At 67.2% G+C, this 23,250-nt stretch overlaps 1 protein-coding gene across 1 annotated transcript; it reads right to left on the bottom strand.

Annotated features, from left to right (window-relative positions):
• Positions 1-228: 228 nt before the first annotated feature.
• On the bottom strand, positions 229-21,988 carry ARHGEF11 (Rho guanine nucleotide exchange factor 11). The gene is given in 42 exon segments (XM_032204534.1): positions 229-343; positions 633-807; positions 932-1,134; positions 1,551-1,646; positions 2,376-2,642; positions 2,744-2,811; positions 2,813-2,927; positions 3,017-3,099; positions 3,323-3,424; positions 3,547-3,634; positions 3,751-3,918; positions 4,083-4,158; positions 4,244-4,422; positions 4,662-4,779; positions 4,877-5,002; positions 5,184-5,263; positions 5,515-5,661; positions 5,749-5,936; positions 6,436-6,483; positions 6,785-6,964; positions 7,125-7,254; positions 7,474-7,503; positions 7,965-8,061; positions 8,160-8,304; positions 8,673-8,696; positions 8,892-9,014; positions 9,116-9,212; positions 9,323-9,365; positions 9,945-10,043; positions 10,434-10,535; positions 10,943-11,017; positions 11,139-11,282; positions 11,724-11,800; positions 11,888-11,942; positions 12,170-12,289; positions 12,599-12,670; positions 12,789-12,967; positions 13,405-13,462; positions 13,562-13,611; positions 14,628-14,726; positions 15,018-15,109; positions 21,786-21,988. Coding segments are annotated over 42 exon segments (4,503 nt in total). The 5' UTR covers positions 21,821-21,988; the 3' UTR covers positions 229-293.
• Between the last annotated feature and the right edge of the window lie 1,262 nt (positions 21,989-23,250).

Below are 23,250 nucleotides of genomic sequence, written 5' to 3'. Positions count from 1 at the left end.
GCCGAGGGGGGGGGGGCGCCGGGGGGGGGCCGGGGGGGGTCGAGCCGGGGCTGCCATGCAGGGAGGGGGGGGGGCGGGCGGGGGTCCCGCGCTCCGTCCTTCCAGTGGGAGCCCCCCCCCCGGCAGCCTGGGGCTCGAGGGTCCTCGCGCTCGGTGCCGACCCCCAGGGGGTGTGTGTGTGTGGGGGGGGGGGGCTGGCAGGCAGCTTCATACCCCCCCCCCCCAACACGGCTTTTGAGTGATTTATTTTTGGGGGGGGGTTCCCCCCCCCCCCCCAACGCCCCGCAGCGGGGCTAAAGGTCGGCGGTGTGAGAGGGGTCCTCGGCCAGGGGGGCTCGGCAGCCTAAAAGAGGGGGGGGGGAAAAAAGGGGGTGAGAGGGAGGGGGGGCGACGAGGGAGAGGGGGGGTTTAGGGATGGGGGGGGGCAGTGGGAAGAGGGTGGGGGGCGAGGGGAGGGGGAGAAGGGGATGAGAAGGGGGGTGGGGGCACGGGAAAGGGGTGAGAAGGGGATGGGGGGGGTGGACAGAAGGGTAAAAAAGGGGGATAGGGGGGGGGACGGGGAAAAAAAGGGGGATAAAGGGGGGGGATGGGGAAAAAAAGGGGCTGGGGGGGGTCCAGGTACTGGCACTCACCCGGTGTGTTGGCGCTGGGGCCCTGCAGGCTCCGTAGGGTCAGGGGGCTGCCGCCCTCGGGGCTGGGGGGCCGCTGGAGCCACCCCCCCATCCCCGGGACCCCCCCGGGGGTGGCGTCGGGCGAGGGGCCGTGGCCCAGGGAGCGCAGCAGCTCCCGGTGGGCTCGCTCCAGGCCCTGGGGGGGGGGGGGGCACAAAAAGAAAAGGCACGGAGTTAGGGGGGGGGGGAGGGTTTGGGGGTGGCCCCCCCGGCCCCAAAAAGCCCCCCCCACATTCTGACACCGCGACGGGGGGGCTCACCTTCAGCCTGTTGAGCTTCAGGGTGAGCTGCTCGATGGTGCGGAAGATGAGGTCGACGTCGCGGGGGGGGCCGAGGGGCTCCGGGGGGGGCTCGGAGGTGCTGAGGCAGGAGGGGGGGTCCTGGAAGGGGGAGCCCCGGGGGGGGCTGGGGGGCGGCGCAGGCTTGGGGGGTCCCAGGGGCATGCTGACGTAGAAGTAGTTGCCTGGAGAGGGGGGGGGGGGGGGGGAAGCAGTTTTGGGGTGATTGGGGGGGGTGGGAGTATTGGGGGGGGGGCCTGGTGGCCCCATGGAGTGGGGGGGGGGATTTATGGCAGGATCCAGCTATGGGATTGGGGGGCAGCGGGGATGTGGGGGGGCTCGGTGGCATCCGCCGGGGGGGCACGGTGATTGGGGACACGGCCCCCCCCTCCCTGGGGATGTGCCCCCCCCCCCCCCACCAGGGATGTGCCCCCCCCCCACCCCAGTGTCCCCTTTGGGGGGCTCCCAGGGACTCGGGGGTGCGCCCCCCATCACGGGGCCGCGTGTCCCTGATGGGGACATGGGGACAGCTCCTGGGACACGGGGACCCCCCCCCGGGGTTGGGAATTGGGGGGGGGGGGCACAGGGGGGGTCCCTTTACCATCTACACGAGCTCCGCCTCCTTCCTGCAGCTCGGGGTCTGATTGGCTGCTGCCTGCAGAGGGCGTGGCCTCCGGGGCACCCTCCTGAGCCCGGGCTGCGCACCCCGGAAAGAGAGGGGGGGGCGGGAGGGGGGGGGGGGTGAGCGGGACCCACCACCAGCACCCAGCACCCAGCACCAGCACCCAGCACCATCTGCACCCCAGCACCAGCATCCCATCATGAGCACCCCAATCCTGGCACTCACCAGCACCCCACCACCAGCACCCAGCAGCGCCCCAGCACCCCCAAAAGTGGCACCCATCAGCACCAGCACCCACCAGCACCAGCACCCACCAGCAGCACCCAGCAGCACCCCAGCACCAGCACCCCAATCCTAGCACCCATCAGTGTCCCACCACCAGCGTCCCCATCACCGGCACCCCAGCACCCAGCAGCTCCCCACCAGTAGCACCCAGCAGCACCCCAGCACCAGCACCCATCAGCGTCCCACCACCAGCACCCCAATCCTGGCACCCATCAGCGTCCCACCACCAGCACCATCAGCATCCCACTACCAGCACCCCAGCACCAGCACCCACCAGCAGCACCCCAATCCTGGCACCCATCAGCACCCCAGCACCAGCACCCAGCAGCACCCACCACCAGCACCCCAATCCTGACACCACCAGCACCCAGCACCAGCACCAGCACCCAGCAGCACCCAGCAGACCTCGTGCAAGCAGGGAGCGAGCACCCAAATCGCATCCAGGGGCAGATATGGGAGAGAGGGGGGGGTCCCTTCCCAGTGCTGGGGGGGGGGGGGGGGCAGGCAGCAGCCCCCTACCTTTCCGGACCACCTTGTAGGCGCCGGGTTCCTCCGGTGCCGGACCCGTCTCGCTCGTGTCCCCCCAGCTGGCTCGGGATTTGGGCTCCTGGGGGGGCGCCGGGGGCTCTGCCAGCACCTCCTGGGAGGCCGAATCCTGGCTGGAGAGCACCGAGTCCCAGCCCTGGCCCCCCCCGCTGACCGACGGCGTGGGGGTCAGGTCGTCCTCGGGCTCGGCGTCGCGGCCGGGCAGGAGCCTCCGCAGGAGCAGGAGCCGCAGGTTCTCCACTGGGATAATTTTTTTGGGGGGAAAAAAGGCATTTTTTGGGTGCCGGGCCCAGCACCCGCTCCCTTAGGGCCCCCCCCAGCTCCTCCCCAGGGGTGCTCACCGTCCTCCAGGGCCGCCTCTGCCAGCCCCTCGGCTGAGAGCGGGGTGGGCTGCGGGAGGGCTCCGGCCCCCCCCCGTGGGCTCTTCCTCCCCTTCCTCCTCCTCCTCTACCTCGCTGCTGTGCGGCTCCTGGGGGAGCGCCGGGGGCTTCTCCCGGCCCAGCAGCTCGGCGGGATTGTCGTCAGCTGCGGGGACACGGGGACACGGGGAGGGCTCGGAGCTGCGCCCCCCACCCCGGGGATGGGGCAGCTCGGGGGTTGGGGGGGGGGCTCACCTGAGGAGCTCTCCTCCGCCTCCGCCGCGGAGCTGGAGCCTCGGGACAGGATGGGGGAGACGTCGGAATCCGGCAACACCAGGCTACGAGGATGGAAATAGGGGTTAGGCGAGGGGGGGGCAGCGGTGATAAGGGGCTGGGGGCCATGGTGGCCACCCCCAGGTCCCCAGCGAGCCGCTCTCGGAGCAGGGGGGGTGCTGCGTCCCCAGCCCTGTGGGTTTGAGGGACCCCGCGGCGTGTTGGCATCGCCCCCCCAGTGCCGACCAGCACAGACTGGGCTCCCAGTAAGGCCCCCCCCGTGCTCACCTGGAGGGGGTCGCGCGGGTGGGCTCGGGCGTCCGGCGCTTGGGGGGGAAGGTGGCGTTCCTGGTGGAGCTCTGCACCGCCTCCTCCAGCACCTCCATCCACCTGGGCGGCCCAGAGCAGCACCCTCAGCTCCTGGGGCTGGGGGGGGCGCACCCAAAGGAGCCCCCCCCCCCCCCCCCACCACGTCCCTGCCGGCTCCCAGCGCCCGTCCCGCTCCTCCTTACGTGTTTTTCTCGGAGGACGTCAGCGCCACCAGCTCGTAGATCTGGGGGCCCAGCTCCGACGTGCAGATGATGAAGAGGGCTCGCTTGTCTGCGCGGGGAGAGGGGCGAGAGGAGGAGGAGGAGGAGGAGGAAGAGGAGGAGGTGGGGGTGCTTGGAGGACACAGCGGTCCCCCCGCCACCCGCCTCGGGTCCCCAAAGCCCTACCTGTGGCCACGGAGCGGATGAGCACCGAGTTGAGCTTGAGGACGGGGCTGAAGCTCTGCTTGTTGTCCGAGGAGCCCAGCGCCGTCTTGCTGTGGCACTTGAGCACCAGCTTCTCGTCCTGCTTCTGCAGCAGCACCAGCAGGTCCTCGAGGAGCAGCACGTGCAGGTCTGCGGACAGCGGGGGGGCTCAGCTCCTCGCAGCCACGAGGGATGGTGACCCCGTGGGCACGCTGTCCCCAACTGCCCCAGCCTCGTAGAGTCCCCAAAATGCCACCGGGGCCAGGGGGGTGAAAGGCTCGGGGTTTCCAAGCCCTCCCCGAAAAGGTCCGTACCCACGGTCTTGTCCTTGCTGATGCGCCAGGTGAGCGGCCCCTCGTGGATCATGCGCCGGGAGGTGAGGTCCAGGCTCTGAGGGGGGGGGCAGAGGGAGGCTGTGAACGTGGCCAGCACCGGGTGACCCCCCCCCCGGGTCCCCCCAGGAGCTGGGGGCTACCTTGAACTCGGCAGCCAGGGGGTTGCTGGTCCTCTCCAGCGAGGTGGCGTCCAGGCGTTTCTGGTAGCCCTCCAGGCGGTGCCGGTTCTCCGCTTGCTTCACGGCCTCGTTCACGTACTTGAGGATGTCCCGGCACTGGTCCCGGGCTCGGCACAGCTTGTCGTGCTCCGAGGTGCCCGCTGCGACGGCGGAGTGCAGGTCAGGAGGAGATGGATTCCCCCCAGTTCCCCCAGTTTCCCCCCAGTTTCCCTCCAGTGCCCTCCCGGCCTGGCTGGAAAGCAGCACGGCCTCCCCACAGCCCCCAGTTTTGGCTCCGGGTGACAAGGGACAGGCACGAGCCCCACGGCCCAAAGCTGCCTGAGGTGTGCACGGCCCCCGGTGCCCCCCCGGTGCCCCCCCGGCACCCCCCAGCCCCTACCCTCGGTGTGCTTGAGGATGTTCTCCAGCAGCAGCGGGTACTTGGTCAGGCGCTGCATTTCGGAGATGATCAAGTCCTTCAGCTGCAGGCGCCGGCACTGCGGGTTGCTTTCTGCTTCCTAGGGCGGGAGGAGGAAGAGGATGAAGGCTCCGAGGTGCCACGGGGGCGAGCTGGGAGAGCCCCGGGGCGAGGAGAAGCCCAGGAGAGGAGCCAACCTGCATGAAGATCTGGAAGCGGGTCTCCTTGCGCTGCTTGGTTTTGATCAGCTCCAGGGCGATGGACTGGTACGAGCAGAAGTCCGCAGTCACCTGCTGGATTTCCTCCTTGGCCAGGCCGTCAAACTGGGGGGGGGAGCACAGAGGGGGGGGCTCAGTCACCCCCAGGCTTGGCCCTCCCCTCCCTGACCCCATCCAGGGCTCTCCCAGAGCTCGTCCACCCCAGTGCCCTGGCTCCACAGAGCCCCCTCTACCCCCGTCCATCCTCACGGAGGAGGAGACGTCCCCAGCAGCCGCCCCGCCTTACCCGAGACAGCATGAGATCCCCGATTTCCTTGATGATTGGTCCTTCTTCCCGGAGCTTCTTCATGGATTCGGAGAGAGAATCTGGGCGAGGATGCGAGAAAACGAGAAGTGAGCTTGGGCTGCTCGAAGGGAACCTGCCAAGGAGCGCGGCACCGACGCCTGCCCCTCAACCACGCCACGCAAAGGTTGGCGACGCTCGGGCATCCCGGAGGGGGGCACCGGCAGATCCCCGAATTTAACAGGCTCTGGAGAGCCACCAGGAGAGGGGAACGAGAGGGCAGGGATGGGACGGTGCCGCCAGCTCTGCGGGGGAGAGAGAGGAGGAGGCTCACTGTGGATTTCGATCACGTCGGGGAGGTTGGGGAAGAGCAGCGCCAGCTCCTCGCGGGACAGCAGGCTCTCCTTCCTCATCCGCTGGTAGAAGAGGAGGTCGAGGACCCGCAGGATGCGGAGGTGAGATCCTTCCGTGGCAAAGAGCTCTGCGCGAGAGGCAGGCGGGGGCTTGGGGACGTCCCCCGGGACCCCCCCGAGGTGGCGATGGAGGCGGGAGACCCCCGGCTCCTTACCGTTGATCACCTCCTGCCGGTCGATCTCCTTCTGCGGCAGGCTGGCCAGCACCTCCCGGCCCACCGTGTGCTGCCAGTTCTGCGAGTCCAGCTCGGGCTCCAGGTCCGAGAGCTGGCCCTGCTCGTCCTCCAGGAGGTGAGGCAGGAAGGGGTCGACGCCGAAGCCCAGGCTGGGCGACTCGATGCTCCTGGGAGGGTGAAAGGCGGCGCGGTGGGAGTACGCCGCGGCCGCGGCAGCCAGCGAGCCCGCCTGCAGCACTCCCAGCACAGCCAATATCTACCTGGGCCCTATTTCGGCTTGAACCCGGGACCTTCAGCACAAGAAGCACAAGCCTCTGACTCTCGAGCTAACAGACTAGGTCCCCCAGCAGCCATCTACATAGGTCCATTAAGCTCCTGCGTGAGACACAAGGGAACAGAGGTGCCCCCTACCCCCCGAGGACGGGGAGCTGACCTTTACGCAGCGGGACTGCGCCAAGCCGGAGGCATCTCCGGGGACTCCCTCCCGGGGGCAGCCCTGGGCGTCGCTTCCCCTTGTGCTCTGGCAAGGCCCCGGGGGTGGGAAGGGAGAAGAAGCTAGGCAGAGCCCCTCTGACCCCCCCCCAGGTCCCCCCTACAGTGACCCCCTCCTGCTCTGTAGGAAACCGGCGCGGTAGAGGCGATGGCAGCGTTGGCCGGGCCACTCACCTGCGTCCCATCTTGGGCGTGTAGGGGGGCGTGGGGTTTTCCAGCGACCTGGGAAAGGGACAGGAGCATCACCCACGAGCCCCCTCTGTCCACCCTGCAGCGCTTCCCACGAGATTAAACCCAATTTCCCCCCCGTTTCCCATGAAAAACGTCAGCCCCGGAGCTCTGCGGGCAGCCGGGTGCTGCAGCCACCGTCCCATTCGCTTGGCCTTGACCCACGGAGCCTGCCCAGGAGGCTTTTTCTCAGCCCAAGGGGGAGGTTTCAGGCCCCCGAGCATCCCAAATCCCTCCTGAAGGCCATGGGGAACCCAGGTCCCCCCCCAGCCCGGGCTCCAGCAGCGGCTCCCACCTGGTGGACAGGCTGGAGGCGGAGGACGACGCCGACTGGTGAAGCCTGGTGGCCTCGGCTGCGGCGTCCATGTCCACGTCGCTGCGGGACCGGGGCACGTTTTCGGCTTTCCGAGATTTCTTCATCTCCTCGCGGCCTTTCAAGCTCTCCGAGCGGCCCAGCTTCACCTCGGCGCGGGAGCTGCAGCGGGGAGACAAAGCCGGGGGCAGTCAGGCCGAGCCCGGAGAGGCACCAGGGACGCACACATGGCATTAGGGACGCACACGTGCAGGAAAACTCAGGGTCCCGGCCAGAAAGAGCCCCCAGGACCACCGAGGGCACCCGGCAGCCTCCACCCTACCCGTCAGCCTCCAGCAGGTCCTCGGGGAAGCTGCCGGTGGAGAGGCGCTGCGTGCCGGGCTCCTGGCTCTCGTAATGCTGGTTGTTCTCAAAGTGCTGGATAATGTTCCTCACATTGCCGGGTTTGACTGCTGGGGCGAAGGTGAGGAAGGGACCTTGGTGAGGGTGGGCAGGAGGAGCTGCAGGAGCTCAGCACGGGGGTGTCCCCAAGGCCAGCGGGCAGCAGCGGGGAGACGTCCCGAGCGTGCGCGCGCGCCCTCCTCCCGCCCCAACGCTGGGTGCCTCGGGGGGGGGATAAACCAAAACCAAGCGCATGAGGTGAATGGCAAATAAAAGAAGAGGCCTTTTACCTTCGACAGGGGACAAAGGGACATGAAATGCTGAAAGGAAAAAAAAACAAAAATGAGATGTCAAATCAATCCTGCGTTTCAGCGGCGAAGGAGGCAGGGAGGGAGCGAGTGAGCTGACGGCATGAGAACTGAAAGCAGAAGGGGAGGAAGGGGAACACACACGGCTGGAGGCACACGTGCGGAGGCTCTCCACCATCCCAGCACACCCCAGCAGCTCCTGGGCCGTGGCGGCCTGCAGGATGGGGTTATTTAGGATGAATTTAGGGGAGAGCTCAGCTCAGATCCCTTCCTGCTCCCCTCAAAGCCAGGTGGGAGCACGGACGGTCCAGATAACGGGATTCCAGCGGGCGGCTGGAGGAGGAGAGCGCGGGGGAGCTGCTGAGAGGTGCCTGCTGCGGGCGACGGGGAGCCAAGGGCAGGCGGGTGGCTGCAGGTCTCCTCTGGCAGCAGGGCGGTGGTGAAACGGTGTCCCAGAAGGTGCCGGTACTCACTGCTCTGGGAGGAGATTTTGGGCTTCCCGATGTACTTGAGGATGGGGTTGCGCTTCTTGTCTTCCATGGCATCCTTCTCCTTCTTCGTGCTGCTGCTCTGTTGGGACACCCGAGAGGAACGCTGGCATCACCCCGACCTCGGGAGGGGGCAGCACCATCCCCGGGGGCTGCCAAGCCAGCCAGCCAGCCCCCCACCTTCTTGGCCTTGGGGAAGAAGGGCAGCCACTTGTCCTTGTCCGGGAGGGCTTGCGCCTTCTCGCTGGCGCTGGCCACGCGCGGCTCCCGGCTGCGGATGCCCGTGTGGTTCATGTACGTGCTGAGGGCAAAGGCCATGGGGGAGCTGGAAGAGAGCAGAGCGGGAGCTGGGGGTGAGGCACCGGGACGCAGCGGTGCGGGGTGGAGGGGGTGAATGAGGCCAGGACGGGTGCGGGGTGCCCGGAGGTGACGGCTGAGAAGGGAGGAGAAGGGCAGGAAGCCTTCGAGAGGGTGAGCTGGGGAACCCTGAGGTGAGTCTCACCCTGCTCCTGCCCCAGGGCCACCCCGAGAGCCCCCGGGGACGCACGGCACTGGGACAGGGTGCCCTGGGCCAGCACGGGGACAAGGTGCCCCTACACCTCCTGTCTGAGCCCCCCCCTTTTGCCTCCTGAGCTACCGCCCGCAGTGCAGCCGCGTCTGGGCGCACGCCTGCCACGTGCAGGGGTCACTCACCTCCTGTCCTCTTCATATTTGGACCTGGAAAGAGAGACAGGGAGGGATGAAAGAGCTCCTTGGGAAGGGGTTCCCCTGCTCGGCCCCCAGTGGGGTGCTCCCAGCACCGAGCCCTTCCTCCCCCCCGTGTCCCCCCGATGCCAGCGCGCCCAGCTCCCGCTCCACACTCTCCTTTCCCAGTCTCCCCCAGTAAGGCTGGGGAGGTGGCAGGACACTCACAGGATGTCACCCAGCTGGGCCAGCTGCTTCTCGGCCACTTGCCGCTCCTTCTGGGGGTCCCCGTCCAGGTCGAGGAGGTCGTTCTCCCCGTACAGGCTCCCCAGGCCCATGGTGCGCTTCGTCCTGCGGACACACGCGGGGCTCAGCGCCGCGAGCCCGGGCACCGGGTGCAGGCACCGGGGAGGGGGGGGGGAAGCACGAGGAGCTCTGTGCCCCTGGGCCACCTGTAGTCCTGGATCTGCTCCTGGATCTCAGGCATCACCATCTCCTGAGCCTCAAAGAGGGCGGCTCGGACATCGTCCCCGTTCCGCAGGCGAGTCTCTGGGTGACAGAAGAGGGCAGCCGGTGGCACCGCAGCCCAAAGGGAAGGGCGCAGAGGATCCCCTGGCTGCCCCGGGGCAGGCTGTGAGAGCCTCGCCCTCCTCACTCACCGATCTCAGCCAGGAGCTGCTCCGACACTTTCACTCGGAGAGGCTGGGGAGGGAAGGTGACACAAGAGCAGCTCAGCACCGCTTCTGCCACGCAGCGAGCAGGGCAGGAAGGGGCTGGGGGTGCTGAAACCACGCTCACACCAGCGCCGAGCTGCTGGGGAAGGTGCCCGTGCTCCTGCACCACCACCCGGCACTGCTGCAGCCACGAGCTGAGAGCCTCAACGCTCCCAGACACACAAACGCCCGGCACTCAGCACCCAAAATACAAAATCCTCCGGAGTGAAAGCGGGAGCGAAACCTGCTCCCTCCAAGCAGTAGGTGCCCCAGGAGGGCTAACGGCAGAGCCCCGAGCCCCATCCTCGCTGCCAGGAGGATGCTCCTGCTGCTCCTCCTGCTCCTCCTGCCCCGAGCTGTCGGGTGCTGAGGCCGCTGCCGTTGTGCAACGCCGGGGCACGCGCCTTACGCAATGCAGAGGAACCAGCAAAGCGACGGCAGCGGCGAGAACGCCGTTACAAACAGGGCCGTTGTGCAAGGGGCGCGACACCGCCGTGCGAGGCTGGCTCTGCAGCCGACTCCCCTCCCGCCTCCCGTCCCCGCGCAGGCTCGCAGCCCCGGTCCTCACCGCGTTCCTCTCCAAGAAGATGTTCCAGATTTCCTTTCCCAAGCCCCGGGAATCCTTCGCGGCCGCCTGCTGGCACACGTCTGCGCATAAGTAGAAGAGCTGCGAGGAGGGGGGAGAGCGGAGGTGGTCAGCGGGTTCGAGGCAGGAAGGTGAAAACGCTCGGTAAGGCCGGACGGCGGCCGTAAAACAGGAAACGATGGCGGGGGTCCGGGGAGGGCAGCACCCTCCCCGTGCCACGCCTGGGAGGAAGGGGAGGCCGTGTAACCCTACACTGGGCTTTCCCCTCGCCGCAGGCACAGCTGGGGATGCGGCTGGCTGGCAGCTGCCTGCAGCAGGAGCCGGCTGCCGGAGCTCTGCGCGGAGCCTGCGCTTTGCCAGGGCGCTCTGCAAAACATCAGCGCCCCGCGGGACCCCAGGGAGGTGGGGACGACCCCGAACACGCTGCCCCATGGATATTTCCCCCCCCGTTTGGTGTCTGTAAGGTCTTACCAGGGGGCTGGGATCGGCCTGGGAGAAGATGTAGCGCAGGAAGACCCCCAAGTGCGCCGGCCGCGACTTCAGCTTGGCCAGGTCCTGGAAGAGGGAGTCGCACTGCAGGACCCGGGGGAAAAAGCAGCGGTTAGGCAGGGAAGGAACCGAATTCTCCGGATTATCCCCACCCCGCAGCTCAGCGCTGCCTTCAACCCCAGCTCCCACGCTGCTCCCCATCTCCCACCCCGATGGGACCACCGGCCGACCCTGGAGCGGCACCGCCGGCTCGACTGGGGACATCCCTGTCCCCAAAGTGGGAGAGGTGACAGCAGGGGCTGGGTGACAGGGGCAGTGGGGTCCAGCAGCACGGCTGAAACCCTCCTCGGGTGGATTTCTAAATGCCACCGCTTCCCGGGCACTGGCAACAAAGGGAAGGCCGTGGGAGGGGTGCCAGCCCCATCCCGTGAACCCATCCCGCCGCCCCCGATGAGATGGGATGAAGCCAAGAGGAGTTTGGCCACCGCTACCTCGTTGTTGAAGTACCCCGGGTCGTAATCCTCCTCCGGCCCGATGATGAGGGGTCGTCCCGTGCGCTCCGATCCCTGCAGGGAGGACGGGGGACGGTGCTGGGAGCCAGGCACCGGCTTTGGGGAGCGCAGGGACGCCCGCAGGGTCCTTCCCAGCACCCAGCCCACCCCCGGGGCAGGATCGTCCCCGTCCTACCTGCTCGGCGGTGGGGGCGAAGGGGGTGTCGGAGCCCTGGCGGCGGTGGTGGTGCTGGTAGAGGCGGGAGGTGATGACCGGGGAGGTGCGGGGGCTGTCCAGGCCATGGTCGGAGAGGACGGAGTTGCGGTTCAGGGACATCTGCTGGGGATGACAGTGAGGTGACAAAGGGGACGGGGCTGGGGGCGGCTCTCGCCCACCCGGCTGAGATTTTTGGGGCTGTCTCAGGGGCAGTTTCCAGCTCAGAGACCCCCAGACCCCGTTCGCAATGGGCTCGGGGAACTCGGACACCACATCCATGCTCCGGGGCTACTGGGAGGGATTTAAGACTGGGACCACGAGCCCGGGTACGCTGCATTTCAGGGTCTGCCTTGCATAGCCCAAAAACTCAGAGCTGAGACTGCGTTACGAGGAATTCAGCTGGCTCAGAAGGTGAAGAAGTAATCACAACCACAAACCCAAATCCTCGGTGCACAGCGCCCTCCGTCTGAGCCTCGCTGCCTTCCTCAGCCCCCCCGGGTGAGGGGCAGCGGGTTTCCAACCCCATTTTTCCCCCCCCCGACAGTGTTTGGGGCTCGCTCTCACCTCGCTGACGGAGGGGAACCGCTCCGTGCCCGACTCCAAGCCGCTGTCACCGTCCTGAGAGTCCAGCGAGAGGCGGCCTGGGAACGGAGACGAGGCTGAGCCCCACGTTTGGGACTGCCCCACGCAGCGGGACGGGGAAGGGCCGAGCTGCCAGCACCGCTCACCTTCTGCTGCTCTGAAAGCGGCCAAGCCGGAGTCCCCGCAGAGCCGCCCCGAATCCTGCAAGGAGAGGAGGTGCTGGGATGCCACCAAGCGCGTGGGGACACCCGGGGATGGAGCGAGGGGACGCCCAGCTGCAGCAGCTCCCACCCACAGCAGAAAATTTGGGAAAGCACAAACATCTCCGCCACCTTGCCCGGCCACTTGCAGCCCCAGGACACCCGAATCTTAACCAGGACGCCCCAACTCCACTAATTCCCCCCAAAACTCCTGCGTATCTCCCCTACCATGGAGCCGCCGGTCTCCTGGAGGATTTTGAGCTGCAGCTGGCTGACCCGCCGGCGCGCCCCCTCGATCTGCTCCTCCACCACCGTGGCGGGGTTGCGGCTGTAGGCCTCGTAGAAGCGCTGAGAGGAGAGAAGAGGATGCTGAGCAGGGCCCCGAGCCCATCAGCTCATCCCACAACCCGTGGGGAGAGGGAAAAGGAGCAGCTGAAGGGGTCAGCGGGCTGAGAGGGCACCCGCGTGCTGCGGGTCAGCACCCCAATATCCTCCCTCTCCCCAAATGCCAGCGCAGCCTGGTGGAGACGCTGCGGACTTTGGGATGCTGCGAGCTGGGATGAGGGGCTGAGAGAGGTGAGGTGCCCCCCGGGGGAGGAAAAACCCACCCCGGGAGGAGGATTTCCTTGGAGGAAAAGCGCCGTGGCCGCGCCGTACCTGCAGCTCTGCCTCCTCCTGCCGCAGCATGTTGCGGAGAATCTGCGTGGCGTGCTTCTGCACCTCGGGGTCCTGCAATGGTGGGCACGAGAGAGAGGGGCTGAGCTCTGCACATCTTCCCCCCCCCCCCCCGGCCACGCAGGGGGGGAGGCGGGCGGGGAGGGGGGCAGCAGCGGGGAGGGTGCTCGACCTGCAGGGGTTTGGGGCCGGTGATGCGCTGCGGCGGTGGGAGCGGAGGGGGTGGAGGTGGCGGGGGGCAAGCGGGGGCGACGCGGGGAGCCCCCGGCGTGCTGACGTCTTGCTGCGAGTTGGAGAGCCCCACCGACGGCGGGGGGGAGCCCAGGAGGGTCAGAGCGACGTAGGCACCAGCTGGAAGGAGCCGGGAGCAGGAAGGGAAGGGAAGGGAGAGAAGGAGATGTGTTATTCACTGCCTGGACCCCAAACATCAAGCAAGCGTCACGGCACCGCGGTGGCGGTGTGCCCGTCCCTATGAGCCTGTGCAGGAAGGACCAGAATGGGTTTTCTCATCTTTTCCCCAAGAACCCCGTCTTTAGGCCTCACAGCTGGGGATTTACAACGAGCCTCACCCCCCAGGAGCAAAAAGGGATGGAAAGCTCTGGGCAGCAGCAGGCTCGAGGCACCCCGGTGCCCTCCACCCAGGGGGAAAACCACAGCAGCACGGGCAGGACTGAGAAGCTGCTGGTTCTGCCTGGGCTCTCTTTTTTTAGGGCCCCGTTTTCCCTGCCGTGGGGCAGATCGTGCCCCCCCCCACCCCCACCTCCTCCACAACCCCCGGCCGTACTCACACTTGATCAGCTTGACCACCTCGAGGTGGGAGCTGTTGGTCACCATCATGCCGTTCACCTGGCGGGGAAAGGAGAAAAGAGGAGAGGAGGAAAGGAACGGTGTTAAGCTGGGGTGTGTGGGGCAGCAGCGGCGAGGGGGGGGGCCGGGGGTGCTCACCTTGACAATGCGGTCGCCCTCCTGCACCCCGGCTCTCATGGCTGCTCCTCCTGCCACACAGTGGGGACACGGGGACGTCACCCAGGGCAGTGGCACAGCCCCCCAGCCCCAGCCTTTTCCAGCCCTGGCTGGATCTGGGACTCCCCCACCCCCAAATCCGGGTTCCCCCCATCCCCAGGGTCTCCTGCCCGTCCCCGGAGCCGCCTCCATCCAAAGGCAGGAGCGGGGCCCGGGAGGAGCAGCGCTGCTCTGCCTCCTCTCCCCCTCCCCGGCTCTGTAACAAAGCCGTGGAGGTTCAAAGACGCGAAAAATGCTCTTTTCTCCCCAGCCAAAACCGAGAGGAAATGTTTCCATCAGCTCCCGACTCCGGGCCAAGGACCCGAGACACGGCAGCGAGCTCGGGGAGTGGAAAGTCCACGGGATTGCCGGGATTCCTCCGGCTTCAGCGCTCGCCTTGTTGGCAGCTGGAGGAGCCCGGGGGGTCTGCGAGTCCCCCCCTGTCCTCACCGGGCCACCCACGCACCCCTGACCGGGCCCTGAGGGTCCCCGTCCCCCTCCCCATCCCCCTGGGACGAGGGGGGGTCTCTCCACGCAGCCCCTGGTGCAGGAGAGAGGAGCCGCGGCGCTACCCTGCCCTCCAAACTCGCAGCGTTTTCCCTTCCCTATATTCTCATTTTTCCTGGCTTTCGGGCTAGAAGGGCGAGGGGGGGGGGGGAAGGAGGGAGGAGGTGGGAACATCCGCTGTAAAATAAGCAGCTCATTGTCTGTCTAAACTGCTGCTCCCAGCCCCGCCACCCCGCAAAGTCATTATAGGGCAGAAGCGGCAGCGTCTCCTGCAGCACAGCGCCAAGAGCCGCGGGGCTGCTGGGGCTGTGTTTACCCAGGGCTTGCCGAAGGGAATTCCCCAGCCACCCACCCGCCGGCTGCACGGGGGGATTGGAAAGGGGCCTGACCTTAATTTGGCGCTGTCCCCGGGTAGCCTCACCCCAAAACCTCCTCCCTTCTCCGGGGGAACCTCCCGAACCCGGCTGCGGGTCCCCCCCGTTGTCCCCTCCGCCCCCCTCACCTGGCCGCACGGACTGCACCAGGACGATGCGGTCGCCGCTGACCGTGAAGCCGAAGCCATGCTGGTCCTTCTGGATGATGACGCAGCGCTGGACCAGGCCTGGGGAGGGACGGGAGAGGAATAAAAAGTGAGGCTCCGAGCTTCGGATCCCCCGGTGCACCCGGTTTCGGGGGCCACAGCCCCTCCTTGGGCCCCCTGGCAGCAGCAGCAGCAGGAGCAGCAGCACCAGCAGCAGCCACCCCCTCTTCTGCAGCCCCCCGGGGGCTTTTTGACACCCCGTTTCCCTCCCCAGCCATGCCCCGGGGGTGGATGAGAGGCACTACCAGGGCTGGGTGCCGCTGGGTGCTCAGCACCATCCTGGAGAAGCCGCCGAGGGGCAGCGCAGCCTACCTGTGGTTTCGGAGGAGTCAGAGGGCTGGCGGCGGTGCCCGGGGGACCTCCGCTCCGAAGACGAATCGCCCAGGGAAGACAGGCTGCTCAACCTGCGGAGGAGGAGAGCGGGGTCGGGTGGATGGAGCAACCCCATGGCACCGCCAGGACCCGGGACCTGTTCCCTTCTCGGCAATAACCAATGCCCGGCGCTGGAAAGCATCGGCAGCTGGCACCCATCCGTCCCCCCTCATCTGCCTGGCCTCAGGAAAATGTTTCTCCCAGCCCAGCCCCGCCACCGGGCTCGGGGAGAGCCCCAGGGGATGCTAAAGGTCTTTGGTGGAAAGAGGAGACGAACGGATCAAGATGAGGGACACGCGACGCAGCCGCTCACGGGACCCCAAAACCACCTCCCAAAACCACCTCCCCGCGTCCTGCGCTCCCTCCGGGGCTTCTCCTCCTGCCTGGCACCGCCTCGGAGGCTCGGACACCGCCTGCATGAGTCCTCCCGGCCTTGGGAAGGAGCAGGGACGGGGGGCAGGAGGCAGAGGGGCTGCAGGAAGCCTGGGGAGAGAGCGAGCAGCCTCTGGGAACGCAAGGCACCCCTGGTGCTCCATCTCCTGTAGCTCCACCTCGTGCCAAGCTGCCCCGTGCTGGCACCAAAACCCAGGCTGCGGGAGGTGGGGGGCACCCAGTAGGGTCCCCGCGCGGCCCCAAACCTCCCCCAGGGGAAGAAAAGTTGGAGCCCAACACAGCGCCAGCCCCAGAGCCTCGCTGCCGCTTTCCAAGACGCAACGGCTCCCGAAACCACAATTACAGGCGCGCTGGGGTAATTGCGCCCCTTTCCGTGGGATCAGCACTCTCCTGCGCGGCCCCTCCCTGCCTGGCACCCCCCATCCGAGCCGGAGAGCCATCGGGGTGCAGCCTCTGATCTCCTCGGTCCCGTTTTCAGCAGATCCCCCGGCCTCCCTTGCTGAAAAGGGGACGAAATCAGGCCTGGGGACAGCCCCGTGGCCTGGGAGATTTGGTGAGGGTTTAGAGGAGACGGGAAACGCCGGGACAGGGCCCCGCTTCGAAGGCTTTGGGAGCAGACCTGCAAGCAAACCCTCAGCCCCCCCAGCCTCGAGCTGAGCCTTGAGGCAGCTTTCCCTCCTGGCACACGGGAGGCACGGGGGGCACGGCGATCCCGCTGAGATTACCCACGGGATTACCCGGCCGGTCAGGCGGCGCCGTTTATCCAGGCCAAGGAAGGATCGGGCTCCTCTTTTGGCATCGCCCCGGATGCGAGGACTTAAGAGGGGAAGCGCTGACGAATGAGGCTGGGGCTGAGCAGCCTTTTAGGGCCGGCTTTAGGGCGAGCTCCCCGGTGCCCAAAGGTGCCCAAAGGAGCCCAAAGGTGCCCAAAGGTGCCTGTGTGCGCCCAGAGCCCGGCCGGCAGCCCCCAGCCCTGCCCCAGCACGATGCGGGGCGACGCCAACGCCACGCTTACAGCGGGATCCCCTTCCCACACGACCCGCGGCAGCCAGGCCAGCGCCAGCTTATTTCTGTCTCCGAGAGTCGTTTAATTCGGCTTTGCGTAAGCTTCTTCCTAATTGACTTACGGGGAGCCAAAACGGGGCCGTTTTTAACCAAAGGCTGCACGGGCGCTTGCGCCGGCCCGACTCGGGTCCCAAACCAGCACCCGCAGGAGGATCGGCGCTCAGGTTTTCCTACAAGCTTTAACTCCACGGCCCTGCAGGCTCCTCTGGGGCCCGAAATTCCTCGGGAATTGCCGGCTGACTCACGCCAGCGCCCCTGACTCATCGGGTCCCGGCACAGCAGGAGCAGGGCCAGGCTCCGGCCGCTCACCCGCTCCAAAACAGCCCTCGGAGCGTCCCCGTCCCCCCCCAACCTCTCGGGTGTCCCACGCTCCGCTTGGCCCAGGGCACGTCACGTTACTAGGCTGAGGTTATTTGCCCTGATTCCGGCTATTTTTAGCTCAATTATCAGCTCTGGTCGGGATCTCCCCCCTGGAAGCACGCTGAGGGTGCTGAGGCCCCCACGGCGAGGCACGAGGGCAGCCCAGCACCCGGCGGGGTCAAGGTGGGCACCGCCAGCTCTGTCCAGCTCCTTTCCCTCTTTGTCTCCTTGGGGACAGGGCGCTCTGGCCAACTCAACTCGAAAAAGGGGGAAAAAAAAATAATAAAAAGGGAGAAAAATCAGCAGCCACGCTCCGGAGCAAGCACCTAGGGCCCGGCCCGCGCTGCCACCTGAGGAGCCCACGCAGAGCGAACGGCACCATTAAAAGATTAAGAGGGGAACGGAATCAAACCCGCCAAGTGGGTCAGCCTCCAGCTCTTTTTTTCCTTCCAGGGCTCCAAATGGCTGCTGCCTGCAGTCCCCCCTCCCGGGGACACGACGCTCGGACACGGGCGCGCCGGCACGGGCCTCGCCGGCGGGGCGAGAGCGACAAATCGGGGCAAACGACGGCAAAACCACAACTTGGGGAGGGAAACGCGTGTCCCGGGGGGGTGCCCGACTCGCTGCCCGGCGGGCACGGCGGCGGGATGCGGCGGGGGAGGCAGCGCCGCGCCGATGCGCCGCTCCCCGCTGCAAGCCCGCAGCCCTGCCCAGCCGCAGCCCTTCCCGTGCCGGCCGCCTCCCGATATTTGGGGACAGGAAGGAAGGAAGGAAGGAAGGAATTTCAGCTAAAAATGATTCAACTTCCTCCCCTTCCCCCCCCCCCCACCTCCATCCCCACGGCGCTGCAGAAGGAGACGGCGTTTGCCCGGCCGCATCCAGCCCCGGCACACGTGCAGCGCCCGGCGGCTTCCTCGTCCCTGCCCACGCGGGTGCCGGCTTCAGTCCCAAAAATGCCCCCCTGCTCCCGCGGCGGGGCCCGGCCGCTCGGCTGCTGAGCGATGACGCACGGGGGAAGCTCGTAATGATGGGTCTGCTCCCAAGTTTGTGCGCAGAGGCACATCGCAGCCCTGCCAGGGTGCTGCCGGCCGAGCGAAGCGCAGGGCGCGCGGCCCCATCCGCACCGGGGTCCCCGCGGCTGCCGAAAAAAAACCCCGCAGTGCCAGGAGGCTGCGGTCCAACCTTGCTCATTTTGGGGCTTTTCTGCAGCAAATCTCCCCCTGTTTGTTTATTTTTTAGTTTTTATTTCTGAGGGAAAGCGGCGGAGCGAAGCCTCGGCCCGTGGGTACCGATTTCCATTTTGCAAATCGGATGCAAAGCCCCCCCCCTCCGGCCCCGTCCACGCCGCAGCTAACCAAATTCAAATCCCTGGGTTCCTGCAGCAGCAACCTCGCTGCAGCAGGCAGGGGATTCTGCGAGAGCTTTGTTTAAATTAAGGATTTTAATTAAAAGGAGGAAAAAGGGAAAAAAAAAAAAATAATAAAAAATTAAGCCGGCGAGCGCAGCAGCCCTGCTCGTTTATTGGCAGAGCAGGCGCCGTTCCCCGCGTCTCTAATTGTCTGTGAGCTGCAAATTTTTGTAATGCCAGGTCCCTACGGGGAGGCTGCACCTCGGGAACCGGTGGGTTTTGTAAAATGCGCCCACGGAGGGGACACGAGGGTCCGGCCACGGCCCTCGCTTGTGTCCCCGGTCCCTTCGCTTGGGTCCCCGGACCCGCAGCGCGGCGCGGGGCCCCTCGGAGCGCCCCGGTTGTGCCAAGCAGGGCAAGGGCCCGGAGTTGTGCTGCGGGAGCGTGTCCAGAAGGCTCCCGTTGCTCAAGAGCCACGAGCCGTGCCCGTGGGGACCGGCAGCAGCAGCACGAGGGGCCAGGAGAGGCGAGGAGGGGTGAGGAGGGGTGAGGAGGGGCAGCGCCCCGCTCGGAGCCCCGCTGCCGAATGCCACGGGTCGGTACCGCGACCGGCGGGGGTCAGCGAGCGCCAGCAGCAGCCCCGCGTGCCGGGAGCCCTCTCCTCCCACCCGATTCGGTCTGAAAAAGCGCCCGTGTCATCCTTCCCCTCCCTGCCTGCGAGGGAAGCGCGCCGTGGGAGCGAGGAGGGAGTCAGACAGGGCCAGCAGGGCCGGGATCCCAAGCCCCCGCCAAGGAAACGCGGTTCCCACGCGGCGCAAGGCCCGGATCCACCAGGAACGGGGCCTGAACCTGCGGGGGAAAGGCAGCGAGCGGCTCGGGCTGGAGCACGAGCACCAAACCCTACCCAAACCCTCCCTGCCAGCGCCGCCGGGGCCGATCAGCCCCGGATAAACCCGGCCCGGCAGAGCTGGATGCGCCAGCGGCCGCCGACAGCGCTTTGGGGGCGCGAGACGTGGGTACGGCGGCGAGATAGGGAAGAGGTGCGGGTATAGGGCTGAGATAGGGAATAACCTGCCCCACAGCGGGGTGGGGAGGTGTGGGTATTGGGGTGAGATAGGGAAAAACCTGCCCCGCGGGGACGTCTTCTCCCCAAACGCCCTCGTGGAGGCGAGCCGTGCGCCCCGCGGCGGGGCAGCTCGCGGCTCCTCGTGTCGGGAAGGAGCACGAGCAACAAGGGCTCGGGGAACACCTCCTGTGGGGTCGTCCCCTGGCCAAAAATTCACCCAGGAGGGAGGCCGAGCCCAAGTGGGAGCCCCGGCTGCCCCCCTGCTCTCCATAAAAGCAGCCTGAGGAACCAGGAGGAGTGGGGCAGCCCCGCAGGGGGGGGAAATTCCTCGCCCTGACCCCTTCCCACGGCGCCCGTGGCTTCGAGAAGCGGCTCCGGGGCCCTTCGGGCACCTGACCTTAAAGAGCGGCGCAGCCGGCGGCTATTTAAAGAGCGCCGAGCGGCCCCGTAACGCCCGGCGCTGAGCGGTGTCCCCCCCCCGGGGGCTTTTATTTCTCCTGCTCCCCCAGCCAACAGACCCCAAAAGCGAAGCCCCCTGGTTTTGGGGTGGTTTGGAAGGCCCCGCTCCACCCCGCAGGTGGAGCCCAGCGGGGGCAACGTGCCCCCAGGAGGGCTCCCCGCACCCCCCCGGGGGTGCTCGGGGTGAGCACCGTCCCCCCCCTAAACCCCAAACCCTGCCCCACGCTCGGGGCCGTCACGCGAGTGGGGTCGCAGCCCCCTCCTACAGCGCCGTGTCCCCACAGGGGGACAATTTGGGGATCAATCAATTTTGGGATCCCCATCAGGCATCCCAAAATTGAGCCTTGGCCGTTTGGGGACCCCCAGCGCAGCCCCCCCCAGCCCCAGCCCCTCGCCCTCCTGCCTCCGGCCCTGAATCCCCCGCAGCAGCCATGGGGCTTTTTTTGGGGTACAACGCGCAAATTCATGGCCCTCCTCCTCACTTTGCCTGCCCAGGAACGAAAATACCCATTTCCAACCCAAAAAGCCCCCCGGTGTGGGCAGTGCCCAACGCCACGCTGCCCACACCACGACGGGACGCGAGCGGCGAGCACGGGGTCGGTGCCACTCACCCCGGCCATATAACAACCTCATCCCCATCCCAGAGCCAGGAGTACCCATTTCTTGCGGATTTCACCCCAAAACCAGCCCAGCTCCTGTCCCAGCCCCCTTTCTGCCCTTTCTTTGCCCGCTGGGGGGCTGAGAGCTGCGGGAGGTGTGGGGGGGGCAGAGGGGCACCGGCCCCGACCCCATAACCTGGCAGTCACCCGGTCACCCCTACCCTGGGACATTTGGGGAGCTGCACGCACCTCGTTTGTACTAATTACAATTAACCCCAGGCCTCCCCGTGGGGCTGGCGGGCTCTCGGTGCCCCCCCCCCCCGGGGGTCCGCGTTGTGCTGGGGGGGGGGGGCAGGAGGCACGGGGGGGACCCCGATTTCCCCAAATCCCCGGCGGCTTTGCCCTGACCCCGCTCCCTGATGTCGGACCCCAACCCCATTTCATAGGGCCCCCCCCCTGAAGCCCCCCCCAAGCACACCGAGAGCCAAATTCACTACGGGGACACTGGGGGGGTCCTCACCGGGACCCCCCCCTTTGGTAGGAACCTCCCCTTTTATAGGACCCCCCCCATTTTCATAGGGATCCCCCCCCTTTCGGAGCAACCCCACTGAAGCCCCCCCCCAAACACCACCAGGATCCAAACCCACTACGGGGACACGGGGGGGGGGGGCGTCCTCGCTGGGGACCCCCCTTTGGTAGCAACCCCAATTTAATAGGGCCCCCCCTTTTAATAGGGCCCCCCCTTTCACAGCAACCCCACTGACCCCCCCCAAGCGCACCAGGAGCCAAACCCAGGACACACACACATGGGGGGGGGGGGGGGCGTCCTCACCAGGGACCCCCCCCCACTTTCATAGGGACCCCCCCCCTTTTGTGGCAACCCCCCCTATTTCACAGCAACCCCACTGTGACCCCCACCCCCTATAGGATCCCCCCCCCCACCCCACGGGGGGGCATCCTCACAGCACCCCCCCCTTTCCCTAAACCCCCCCCATCCCCTACACCCCCCCCTTCCCCCAAAAAACCCCCCCATTCCCCCCTACAACCCCCGCCCCCCCCATACCGCTCGGAGCCCCCCCCACCGCCCCCCCCCTCTTCTTTCACCCCAATCCCCTTCCCCACAGCGCCCCCCCCCACCCCCAAAACCCCCGTTTTTAACCCCAAAACCCCTTTCCAACCCCCAAACCCCCCCTTTCACCCCCCCGGACCCCCAAACCCCCCCCATAAAAACCCCAAAACCCCCCCAACCCCCCCCCTTCACCCCTTACCCCCCCTCCCCCGGGGGCCGCCCTCTCCCCTCCCTCTCCCCCCCCCCCCCTCCCCGTAACCCCCTCCCCAACCCCCCAGGCCCCTTTAAACCCCCTTCAAAACCCCCCAAAACCCCCTTTAAACCCCCCCGGCCCCCCCCCCCATTTTACCTGTCGAGGGCTCCTTGCGGCGGCCCCAGGCTCATGGTGCCCCCCCCCCCCCAAAAAAAAAACCCCAAAAACCCCGGGGCCTTTTTTGGGCTCCGCTCTCAGGGCTCCGGGAGCCGCCGCCGCCTCCTCCCCGCTTCCATCCTCAGCGGCTTCGGGGGGTGGCGGGGGGGTATCCCCGCGGCCCCCCCCACCCCGAAAAATTCGGTTTTCCCCCCCCCCCCCCCCAAAAATAATAATAAAAAAACCCACAAACCCCCGGCCGCCCCCCCCCCCCCCCCCAACCCCGCCCGCCCGGCGGCGCTGGGGGCCGGGCCCAGGGAGAGGCCGCGGGGCCGCTCCCAATCCCCGCGCGAGGCCGCGGCGGCTGCAAAGGGGGGGGGGGGGAGGGAAAAGGGGGGGGGTTAAAGGGAAGGGGGGGGGAAAGGGGAAAGGGGGGGGTTAAAGGGAAGGGGGGGGTTATAGGGGAAAGGGGGGGGGTTGGGGGGTTATAGGGGAAAGGGGGGGGTTATAGGGAGGGGGGGGTTATAGGGAAAAGGGGGGGGGAAAGGGGGGGGTAAAGGGGGGTTTGGGGGGTTGTAGGGGAAAGGGGGGGGTTAAAGGGGAAAGGGGGGGGGTAAAGGGGGGTTTGGGGGGTTGTAGGGGAAGGGGGGGTTATAGGGGAAAGGGGGGGGTTGTAGGGGAAAGGGGGGGTTAAAGGGGAAAGGGGGGGGGGTTGGGGGACGCTTAGGGGGCGGGGGGGTTGGGGTTTTATAGGGGAAAGGGGGGGGGAAAGGGAAGGGGGGGGGAAAAGGGGAAAGGGGGGGGTTAAGGGGGGGTTTGGGGGGTTATAGGGGAAAGGGGGGGTTATAGGGGAAAGGGGGGGGGTTGGGGGGTTGTAGGGGAAAGGGGGGGGTAAAGGGGAAAGGGGGGGTTATAGGGGAAAGGGGGGGGTTTGGGAGGGTTTGGGGGGTTATAGGGGAAAGGGGGGGGGTTGGGGGACGTTTAGGGGGTGGGGGGGGGTTGGGGGCGTTGGGGTATTATGGGGGGGCAGTTGGGGGCCAAGGGGTTTGGGGGGGGGGCTTGGGATCTTATAGGGGCGGGGGGGGGGGTAGGGGTCCTATAGGGGAAAGAGGGGGGCAGGCGGGGTTGGGGTCTTATAGGGGAAAGGGGGGGGGGGTTGGGGGACGAGGGGAGTGGGGGTTTGGGGGGCTTATAGGGGCGGGGGGGGGGGGGTTTATAGGGAAAAGGGGGGGAGTTGGGGACACTTGGAGGACGAGGGGGTTGGGGTCTTATAGGGGAAAGAGGGGGTTTGGGGTCCTATAGGGGAAAGAGGGGGGGTTTGGGGACGCTTAGGGGGTGAGGGGGGGGTTAGGGGTTCTATAGGGGAAAGAGTGGGGGTTGGGGACACTTAGGGGGCAGGGGAGGGTTTGGGGGACAAGGGGAGTGGGGGGGGTTGGGGTTTTATAGGGGAAAGGGGGGGGGGGTT

Source organism: Aythya fuligula, chromosome 28 (genome assembly GCF_009819795.1).
Source record: "Aythya fuligula isolate bAytFul2 chromosome 28, bAytFul2.pri, whole genome shotgun sequence".
Taxonomy (NCBI): Eukaryota; Metazoa; Chordata; class Aves; order Anseriformes; family Anatidae; genus Aythya; species Aythya fuligula.
This window is presented reverse-complemented; position numbering and strand designations above follow the sequence as displayed.